General features: G+C 31.8%; 1 protein-coding gene across 1 annotated transcript; it reads left to right on the top strand.

The window, feature by feature from the left end:
• Positions 1-1,660: 1,660 nt before the first annotated feature.
• On the top strand, positions 1,661-6,601 carry LOC115954124. Its single transcript, XM_031072022.1, has 3 exons — positions 1,661-1,802; positions 4,861-5,636; positions 6,185-6,601. Exons 2-3 carry the CDS (start codon positions 5,033-5,035, stop codon positions 6,388-6,390), a joined length of 810 nt encoding a protein of 269 aa, XP_030927882.1. The 5' UTR covers positions 1,661-1,802; positions 4,861-5,032; the 3' UTR covers positions 6,391-6,601.
• Positions 6,602-11,823: the final 5,222 nt, after the last annotated feature.

The following is an 11,823-nucleotide window of genomic DNA, read 5'->3' as shown; positions in this document are numbered from 1 at the left end:
TATAATATATATATATATATATATAACTAAAGACTTTGGAGCTCTCATAATTTTCCACATCACCACTATTTTCTTTTTCTTTTTATTTTAGGTTTTGTATCTTATATATTTATTATTTCTCTTCAACATGCAATTATCTTATCAAGTGTCACAATAGTTTAGTTTAAGTAAAACTCTATTAGATATATGTTTCAAGAGCTTGAAAATTCTACTTCAACTAAAATTCTATAACAAAAATTTCAACAAAAAATTCTCTTCAACGTGTACTTATCTTATCAAATATTACAATAGTTTAGTTTAAGTAAAACTCTATTAGATATATGTTTCAAGAGCTTGAAAATTCTACTTCAACTAAAATTCTATAACAAAAATTTCAACAAATATAAACCCCTGCCAAGGTCGAAACCCTTTATACTCACTCAAATTTTCACAAAGAAAACACACACAACAAATTGAAGATTTTGCAAAGAGGGTATGAGACTTCATGAGACCACTTTGTAACATTGTATCCATGGAATTGCTCAGAGTAAATGCAAAGGTAAGGACATGTTGCCATCTTTCATGCTCTAACTCTCTATGATTACTACTTTATAATATTGTTATTGTTGTGACTTGTGAGTGAGTTTATTAGTATGAAAAATCTACGTGTGAAAATTTTAATTGTAAAAATTTGTTTTTACGATTAAAAGATTAGATTTAATCATAATTTTGATTTAATAATTAAAAATTTCATCAATCAAATTTTCTTTAACGTTGGTGTAATTTGTACTACTATGTATGTTATATATAGAACCCTCATATGATCTTGGAAAAACCACTCCGTTAAAAAAAATTTCATCAATAACAAGAAGAAGAGCTTATTCCTAACCATCAAAACCACGAATTTCCTATCATTAATAATCAATTTTATATTAATGTTGTGATATAGTCCATAGGGTTTTTTTTTTTTTTTTTTCCTACTTGATTTAGGAATCTTAGATTGATTAGTAGAATAATATGGAGTGAGGATGTGCATTATTCTTATTAAAAGTGGCAATTTACATTGATAAGAAACTAAACAAGAGCATGTAATAACCTCTATACATATGGTGGTGGTGTAGTGTTGGTGCATGTGAGAGTTAGAAGACAAAGTTTTTATTTATTTATTTAAAATATGCATCCTACTTTGTTGATACCTATACAATACCTATGGGAAACTATTCAAATTCTACTACAATTTATTTGTTCATATCCTATCAAATTCTTTTTTTTTTTTTTTTGGATAAATAATAAAACAAAAACAGCCACCACCCACCATTATGGTCTTTTTTTTTTTCTTTTTTTTTAATTTAAAATATGCATTGTACATGGTTGATACCTATACAATACCTATGAGAAACTATTTAAAATTATAAAATAATTTTCCTATTAACTTTTATTTAATAGTTCTTTTATACAAAATTCTCTATTTGTTTTTTAAAATATATGTGATTTTAAATTTAACTATCCCGTACATTACACGAGTTAGTGACTTTTTATACTATAAAACCAAAGTCTCTCATTTTTTTTTTTTTTTTTTACTTCATGATAGCTTGCCACGTTTGTTTTGAAGACTGTACAATTTTCTACTCACCACTATTTTGTTTTCCCTTATATTTTACGTTTTATTTTAAAAAGCCAACTCAACTCTTAGTCTCTCACGCTCTCATCTGCTTCTTTCTTCTATCTTCTTACTCTGCTCCTCTCCGTCAGCCTTATCTATCTCCAGTCTAGTCCCGCATCTTCTCCACTATTTGGGCATTGGTCATGTTTCCCTGCCTCCGGTATTTCCCTCCCAGTTGCTTCTCTGCCTTCCTGCTTTCAATTATTTTGAAAAAATACACAGGCTGAAACTTGGTGTATGAATTATATGAAATTTCTAATATGTATTGGTGTTGTTCGATTTGATTATATTGGTTGAAACTTGGCTATATGATGTTTTCAGAATGACTTGACTATTTAAATTTTATATGACTTCATAAGGTTTGCTTCTCAGTTCAATGCAGTTCAGCTGTTTGATAAAATTCTTCTATCAAAATATGCACAATACGCGCCTAATATGTGTTTGTTTCTGTGCTTTTAAGCATGCATCATTGTTTGTAGAGTGAAACCCAGTTGAAATTTTCACCATTTCAATCAGTCTTTTTTTTTTTTTTTTGGTTTTGATAAGTAATTTAATTGATAAAGGAAAAGACTATCTCTTGTACATAATAAACACACAAGATAGTCTGAGGAATTACATAAAAATCATTACTTTTTTGTTTGATAAGTTGTGGTATTTTATTAATGGAAACGATTAATATATGCTCAAGATAATGAGCATGAGCACACCGTAACATTGAAAAATTCTGCTTAAAAATATTGCTTCTTTCAGCTTTATTCTGCAATGTTCTGTTGATCAAATTGGCTGCAACATAATAATCCTAAGTAGGTGACTTTATCTACTCATTTAGTAAGCCATTCTTTTTCACATCTTTGCCAAAACTTCTATTTTGCAGAGTGCTTTGATATGCTTATCTAAGCAACATTTTGTGCTAACCTTATATGAATTTTATAATATGTATTGGTGTCGTTGGATTTGATTATATTGGTTGAAACTTGGCTATATGATGTTTCCAAAATGACTTTACTATTTAAATTTTATATGTAAATTATCCTTAATTTATTGTTAAGTTGGTGCTAAATTTTATTCAAAATCATATTTTGAGAGGTACTTTTTGGTTTTTATTTTAATTATTCCAATCTTCTGTTAAATTTGATTGAAATAGTAAGCTTATAAGTTAATCTCCATTATGATTTCAAATTTAATTTTTCCTGTACCTGTTTGATGGTTATCGTCATTGAAAGTGTCAAAGTTTATAATTTTGGTAAAAATTTTGTAGTTTGTTATTGTGATTTTCATGTTTAGTTTCTGCAGAAATATAATAAAGATGACTGTGAAAGGCTTATTTCGTTTATTATTATAATTTATGAAAGGATCTAAGAATATATTCTGCTCTCAATAATAGTTTTTTACCCAATTGTTTTAGGGGCTCTATATACTTGAGAGACTCTTTGAAGTTTTAAGTTTCTGAGTATGCTTTCAGTTTTCGATATTAATTTCTGGGGTCTATGTCAAATTTATGTTTCATCCCCCCTCTTTTTGTATCATTGTGTTATTATTATTATTTTTAATAATGAGTTCTGTGTGGTCAGTCAAAAAAAGTGGGAATGTAATTTATATATATATAATTATAGGTTATTTATGGTAGTATTATTGGGATTCGGCCATCTTTATATAGCTGTTAGGCATGATTTTTCTTTAAAAAGATTCTATTGATCGTTGACGGAATGCAGTGGCTAAAGTGAGACTTTGAGTTAGAATCTCAAATGAATTAATTTGTTGGCTATATCTGTGCTAATAAAACAACATACACTGCTGATTTGTTTTTTTCAGTTGGTTACTATTAGATTCATTATATATAGGCGTCAATGTTGGCTGGCACAATGACAAAACAATTGACCATAGATGAAATGTGCTATATATAATACTTGAGGGTGGATAGCACAATGACAGATATGCCACAAAGTGTTCCTACAAGAAATGTGCAAACGAATAAACTCCTATTCTTCTAAGTTTATGAAAATTATTCTGATGGAAAAATGTCAACAAATACTTATTTCTTTCAGTAGGTTAATTACTTACTTTCAACACACACACACACACACAAATTCAACAACTTGCTTTGTTGGGTTAATTACTTTGTTCTTCTGATTGACTTTTTTCTTTTTCCTTTATATTTTTCTTAAATGGAAAGATTTATATACACAAATGTTCTTTGTTAACTTAAATTTGTTTAGAGTTTCATCCTTTTTTAGTCAATTTGTATTCTCTTGATGTTATAAATTTCTGCACTATTCTTGATTAAAAAGAAAAAGAAAAAGAAAATCATAATATGCTTCGAGCCATATTATGAATAGAAAATGAAACATATTCATTTTGAAACAAGTATTTAATATTTATTAGAGTAAAGTAAATATATATAAATTTCGTTAAATTATCTCATGCATCGCACAAGTTAGTAGCTAGTACTATAAATACATATAGAAAGCGTCATAATGGGGTATGATGATGTGTTAGATGTGTCTTTAACAACTTCTTTGTAATGGGGTTTGGTTGATTCCTGGAGTCCATCCACTTAGTCAATCTTAGTGTGTGACAGTCACCCACTTCTTTACTTGTTTCTTTGAATAAATTGCATATTTCATCTTCAACCTTTGATTACTATTATTATTTCTGAAGATTCAACCTTTAAGTTTTATTTCAAAATCATCGGTATATTTTAAAATGTTTCATTTTTAGTCCTATGCTTTCAAAATTGTTTCCAAAAAGTTCTTATTGTCATGTGATGAATAAAAAATATTGACGTGACAAACAAGATTCATGCCATATCAAAGTGACCTCATTTCATGAATTTTGTTTGCTATGCCATCATTTTGGATCCTTTAAATGACAAGAAGGAAAAATTTTAAAACATTTTAGAGTATAAGGAAAATTTTGAAACAGAATTCAAAGGTTGAGGACCAAATATGCAATTTAACTTCTTTTTTTTTTTTTTTTGGCGATTTTGTGTTTGTGTAATTTGTAGATGGATGGTTATAGGTTAGAATTTCCAATGACTGATAATTGTGATTGGCCTATGTTGAGTGTGTAATTAAATTTAGTTAAAAATGTCTTTTACTTTGGGAAAATATATAACCATTGAACTACCATTTAGTGGTCTGAATTGTCAAAGTTATTTGAGTACAATTGCGACTTCACGTTAGCACTTTGAGCATCAACATTTGTCTTTTTCATTTCAGGGGCATGGTTGAGCTACAAGAATAAGTGGAAAAGAGGTTAAACAGATGAGCTTATGAAATATTAGCTGTAACAGCTTTTGGTTCGTTTGTCATTATCATATACACGCATAGAGCTGAAAGCATCCATTTTAGACCAAGAGTGTCTCTTAAAGGAATACATAGATCTTCTTCCATGAATTCTCTCTATTCACCTACTTCTTTCCTCCTTCCATCACATAGATGGCAGTTCACACCATGTCTTCAAATACAACCACAAAATTTATATGTTCACTGCCACTTGCCACTTTCTCTCTCCTCTGCACTAAAATCAAACCGTCCTTTACGTGCTCATAAGTCATCCATTGGTGCTACAATTCCCCCAAATGAGGGAGCAGTATCTGTAATTAACTTTGAAGACTTTGTTGAAAAAGATTGGTCATTTCTTGATTCAGATAATTTGATACCCGGAGAGGAGCTTAACAAAAATATTGATCGCATTATTTCTGCAGGGGAGATTGAAGAAACTTCTAAGGTGTTGGTTTCAATTGGTTCCGAAGGATTTGTAGATCAGTTGGTTGATTCATCAAAATGCCAACTTTTGCTTGTCGTCCACAATTCACTTTTTCTGTTAGCTGGCATCAAAGAAAAATATGACAAGGTTAAATGTTGGCAAGGAGAACTTATACATGTGCCAGAGAAGTGGGCTCCACTAGATGTTGTGTTCCTCTATTTTCTTCCTGCTTTGTCCTCTAATCTTGACCAGGTTTTTGGAGCTCTTGCAAAACTTTGTTTGCCAGGTAACCTTTATTAGATATTGTTGTGGGTGTTATTAATGTTAAATTAATAGTTTCATTTTAAAGCAGCATTGGACTCTTTCTATTTGTGGGTAAAGGATTTCTCCCCAAGATATCTAAATCTATTCATTGATAGGAAAAATAATTAACGTGAACAGATATCAGATTTTTTCTTTTCATCTGATTACCCGACTCGGTTCAACCTAGTGAAGTTTTATTAATTTGGTATGTTAAAAACGTTTAACCTTGAAATTATAACTGGTTAATAATACAATTTGTTAACTTATATCCTAATTCTTACCTTAAATTCCATAATATCAACCCTCAGGTTGTGGTATATAGGTTACTTCAAATTGCGCTACTCTGGTGGAAACATTTTTTTTAGTAAAGATGATGAGATGGTGTGAACGAAACTGTATCATATCATAATGTTGTGTGTCTGTCAAAAAAGGGTTAAAGGGGGTGTTTTGTGGGGTGGATCCTTAGATTGTGCTCTTGCTTCCTTTTATGTTACTACTTACACTTCTGAGCTTTTTCTGATGCTTCTACAGGTGCAAAGGTGGTTATTAGCCATCCCCAAGGAAGGGACGTCTTAAAGCAGCAGCAACAACAAAATCCCGATGTCATAATTTCTGATTTGCCCGAGAAGAATACATTACAGAAAGTGGCAGCTGATCATGCTTTTGATGTGGCTGAATTTGTAGATGAACCTGGTTTTTATCTTGCTGTTTTGAAGTTCTCTGATGCAAGAAATTAAGAGCAGTTTTTTTTTTTTTTACCTAAACCAAACTTCATTTGATGTGTTAAGAAAGAGCTTTAATGTGACAATTTGATGTGCAACTGTAAAAGCTGAGAAGAAGTTGAGCTGTTTGGCTAAATCTCTTTGTTTGCTTTCTCCTCCCAATCTGTCTTGGGTTTTCAACGTACCTTATCTTCTGTTTTATATAAACAATTGTATCAACCTGCTAGCCTAGTTTCTGCTCATGTACCAACTTCTATACTAGAAGCTTTGTGGTAAACTCAATTCATGTATCATTCAGCTAGTGGCCTTTGCGAGGAAGGCATTTATAACCGAGTAGCTCTAGAAAAATATGGTAAAAATTCCACATCTTATATCATCTAGCTGGACCATTAAACTTTGTTTAGGGCTTTTTTGGGCCCTACAATAGGGCTTTAAAGCCTAGACCCAACTAGACGAGATGAGGCCCAATGGGATGCACAAACGAGCAAGAGGCCCATTGGCCCAAGAAGACATGGTTACATTAATTGGGCCACCAAGCTTGGCAAAAGAAACTTTAGCCCATTATATTTAGTGAAGCTTAGCCCATGGAAAAACGAAAACCAAACTCAAAACCAAGGGATAACAGTCTAGTAGGAGAGTGTGAGTAGTTTTTGCTAACGTGGTAGCCCCATTTTTTACCTCGTGTCAGCTTTTTTTGTTTTTTTAGGTAGATAGTAGGGAACGGGTGGAGACTGCAGACCCGGAGCACCACAAAATATGTGTTACCACTAGATTGTCACTTGAACCTCTTTGTATTGTTAGCTTGAAAGCATATGGGTTACAAAAAGTTTGGATTGTTTCAACATAATTTAGGCTTCTTTTAAATTTCGGTTAAAAATCCTTTTTATTTTCAACAAAAACGCCATTCCAATAATATTTCCAACTGCCCTATATATTTCCTAGATAATCAACCTAAATTGCTAACTTGTTAGAAGACTAACCAATTCAATCGAATGACTAAAATCTGATTGCTTAACATATTTTGGTTGTCAAACTTAAGGCCATATTTGTTTCAGCGTAAAATATTTTTTTGGAAAAACGCTGTCTTTAAAGCTAAAAGTGTTCTATTTCCTTTTATGGGAATAAAACACTTTTAGTCTCAAGAGAACATAACATCTTAAACCTCCAAACGACTAAAGTACCTTAAAAGTTAAAATCTCATGATGAAAACACTTTTGAAATATTTGTGGAAGTCGTCAGAAAGAGTCGCTCTATAGATCAATGTTAAACTAGAAAGAACTAAACATGCAAGAGTACACCAAGTCATGAAAGGAATAAAGTCTTATGTATAATTAGATGATAAAGCATGAGAAAAACTAATTTAAAAGGAAGAGAGTGAGATCTAGGGTGTGTTTGGATACCATTATTTTGTTGAAACTAAAAACTTATTACAGAAAGGACTGTAAATAAATATAAAAGTTAGTTGAAATAGTACAGTGAGCACATGAATAGTACCGAAAAGTGCAGTATGACCTATAAATAATACAGTGGGCATATAAATAGTACCAAAAAGTGTAATAGGACTTATTAATAATAGTAAAAATAAACTAAATAGTAAAATAATTTTAATTTTTCATCCCAATTCAAACGCACACCTAATAAATGCATGGTTGATAAAGCTAAATGAAAGGGCACAAAACACAAGAGCAAATGCGTTTTATAAGAGGCAAGGAGTTTTGATGCTGTTTGCCCACTGGTTCTTGCTCTGGTTGATGAGTTTTGTACTAGTCTTCCCCTTTAATAGCGATTTTATGACTTGCATTCTACGGTGGATGTGTTTTCCTAAGTGTCTGAGTGCTTAAATTGCCTTTTGTTTGGGGTGGAGTGCTTACCTTGAGCTTTGCTGACATAACTTTATTTCCTAATTAGGTAATTCGCAAAGGCGAAAGCAATGTTTGGTTATAAACACGAGGGGAAATGTCCCGATTCCCACTGATGTAGTGATGTGACCAATGCCAAGGCAGAATTAGTAATGTCAACATCCTGGGCAAGGAGGAAGATAGTTTGGGGTCAGCTTCTTAGTTCATGTGTCTAAACTCTTAAGCTTACATGTTGACCAATAAGCATGGCAGTCATATAAAACATTAGCTGCCAAATTAGTCCTCCCTTGGCTTTTCTCTCAAGTCTGAATTCATCGCAAGCTTGGGGCATGAGTTGGGTTGCATTGCGTATGATTTTAGGGAACCTCATATTCACAAGTTTGCTCACAAATATATTATTTTACTAGTTAGCAACTCATGTAATGCATAACAATGTTTAATAAAAATATAAAATTATTTAAAAAAAATTTATTTCCACTCTTTTATTTGTATGAAGTTTGATAATTATAATAGTTATTAATAGACATTTTATTAAGATTGTTTCTTTATATGAAATATTAAATATGAAATTTAATCATTCTTGTAAATAGTTATTTATTATGATTATGTTTTAATATGGAACTATTAATTATATAATTATGATTATAATTAATAGGTATTTATTAAAGTTGTATTTGAATATGAAATTATTTATTCTACTATTTAAGAAAGGGTAAATTACGAATTCGGTTCCTATTCTTTACACCATATTTTAATTTGCTTTCTAACATTTTAGTATTGTGTCAATTTAATACATGCCATTATCTCTTAGATGGAAACTGCTAATGTGGCTAGTGGCAAAAAAAAAAAAAAAAAGTTTCCGTTGAAGTAGCAATAAACTAATTTTTTATTTTAGTTGTTTGTCATGTCAGCAATTTTCATCCAAGAGATAACGATAGAGATTAAATTGACATAATACTAAACGTTTAGGAACCAAATTGATACAATTAAAATTGTTAGGGACCAAATTAAAATATGGTGTAAAAGATAATGATCAAATACGTAATTTACCCTTTAAGGAAATATTAGGCGTTAAGATTCTAATTGAGAGTTTGTTGATGGTTGTTTTCATGACAAATTTTCTACAAGTCCAACTCGGCCAAGCCCAACTTCCTTGTAGTCTCAATTCATATATTGTAATTTATTTTATTCTTTTATGCGTAGCCCAAGCTTGTGCAACCTATAGAGAATTGAGAGAGCGTGTTTGGAGAGCATGAGCTAACTCTTTTTAGTCCTTTTACAGGAGCCCAATCTATGCATGCTGCTAAGTAGGCTGGGGATGCTAGTAGTACCAGGGGCCCTTGAAAAGGGTTTGGAACCCAAGACTTTCACCTAAACGGAGGCTTCTCTCTTTTGCTATATATGGCTAAGTGTCCTGATCAACCCTTTCTAGGATCCTAAATCATGGCTGATTGTCTTAGGCTGCTAGCCACCACAAAGAGCAGCTTCCAAAGGAGATGAGGGGGCTGGAAAAAAAAGCACCCAATCAAAATTAGTCAAGGTCTTTCCCCGTTTGTGATAAAAGCAAAGTCTTTCTTCTATCCAAACAAATGCCAGCTGCAATTACCTTTTGTTCAACAGTTAGGAGGTCAAAAGCTATTAACTAAAAACCAATCATTAACACCCCAAAAAATCAATATAAATTCCCCCATCAGTCCAAAGCAAAGGCATTAACGTTCAACCTTAGAAAACCACAACTTCAGAACAAAACCCTCTCAGCCACTTAAGATTTACATCATTTAGAAGCTTAAGGGTAAAAGTAGAGATACTAGAGAGTTCTCTCTCTCTTCAAAGTCCTCCTTCCACTGTATGTGTAAAACAGTTCCAGACATTGTGTTCTAAGCATTTTTGGTACTGGTTATTTAGCATTTTGATTCTTCTCTTCCATAGCCTTTTATTCATCAAATATTTGGAATTTCGGATTGACTCCCTAAACACAATCACATTTCAATGAATCGAAATAGAAATTTGGGCTCATTTTAGTGTTTCAGCCCATGTCACAAAATCCCCCCGACAACGTTTAAATACAGAATAGAATCTAAGCTCAATTTAAAAAACATATATTAGAATATAGATATATAAAATTGTGAGACCTTAAGGGTCCTTTTGATTGGAAAGATAGAAAAGTGAGAGGATAAAAACTAGAGAAGGGATGAAAAAGCAAGAGGATATAAAATATTTTAATTTCTCTCATTTGTGTTTGGTTGAGAGTGGAAAAGTGGGGGATGAAAAAAGTGAGTTTGTATAAATTTACTTATATGCCCTTGTTAAAAAATAGAGATATGCTACGTCCACAACATTTTTATAACACTTTTACAACAAATCACAAGTGGTTAATTGTTATTGGTTCAAATTTGAAACTAACACTAAGATTACTTTTTTGTCCCAACAATAACAACCAGTAATAATCTGTCACTTAAGATTTATTGTGAAATGTTGTAGATATATCATTTCTCTAAAAAATGATGCTCAATTAAAACAAAATAATGAAAAAAAAAGAAGGCAATCACCCAAATTTATTAAAAAAGGAAAATCATGCCTAGAAAAAAAAAAGTTTTAAAAAATCATGTCTAGTTAAACCCCAAAAGAAAAAAAAAAAAAAAAAAAAAAAAAAAAAAAGAAGCAAATCAAATCACTATCATGCCCATGACCTGAAGAATTAAAAAAAAAAAAAAAAAAAAAAAAAAAAAAAAAAAAGGCAACATCCAGCACATAAAAGGAGAAGAGGGTAGTTCAATCATTGACTGCAACTATTCCTCTCCCCTCTATTTTCTCCCCAAATTGGGCGGATACAATTTTGATGGGTAGGAGAGAAAACACTTGGATCCTACCAATTTTCATCCTCCCATTCTCTCCAACCAAACACTCATAAAATCAGTTTTCTTTCCACTTTTCTTTTACTTATTTTCTATCCTCCTTTTTTCACCCTAACCAAACAGATCCTAAAAGCTTAAGTAACAAAATATATCGAGATCAACCAAAAGTCTAATGTATTTGATTTTATATATATATTTGAGCTACTTGTTTAATAAGCAAACCTAAATTTTGGCTTAAGTTGAACTTATATACTAAACAAACGAACATAAATGAACTTTTTGCCCAATCAAGTATAATTGTGTATAACCAATTTGGTTCATATACGACCTTACAATTAAAGTCTTAACAGGTGTTTCACTAGGGAGGAGGTAGGCCTCGTCAATGGGCCGGGCCGGGCCTACCCGGCCCGTTTTTACTTGGCCCATGGGTCTAATGGGCTGGGCTTAATGGGCTGTTGACTAGTCAATGGGCTGGGTCGGGCCGGGCTGGATGGAAAAACCTAGCCCATGGCCCTACCCATGGGCAATGCCCACTTGGGCTTTAGCGGGCTGGGCTAGTGAGATGAGTTTAATGGGCTACCCATGGGCATTTTTAACAGGTCTTCAATGGGGTTATAAAAATTTAACCAAAATAATTATAATCATATATTATTACAAACTATCAAATTGAACAATTAAATTTACTAAAAAGATTCTATTAAAAAAAATACTAAGACATACCTCTTAAAAAGGTA

This window comes from Quercus lobata, chromosome 7, assembly GCF_001633185.2.
Source record: "Quercus lobata isolate SW786 chromosome 7, ValleyOak3.0 Primary Assembly, whole genome shotgun sequence".
NCBI classification, from domain to species: Eukaryota; Viridiplantae; Streptophyta; class Magnoliopsida; order Fagales; family Fagaceae; genus Quercus; species Quercus lobata.
Note: the sequence above shows the minus strand (reverse complement) of the source record. Positions and strands in the feature narration are given on the sequence as shown.

Excerpts from the sequence above, each read along its gene's own strand:
- LOC115954124 (XM_031072022.1), top strand. The coding sequence starts at position 5,033 with ATGAATTCTCTCTATTCACCTACTTCTTTCCTCCTTCCATCACATAGA. Across the intron at positions 5,637-6,184 it reads TGCAAAACTTTGTTTGCCAG|GTGCAAAGGTGGTTATTAGC; the intron begins GTAACCTTTATT and ends ATGCTTCTACAG.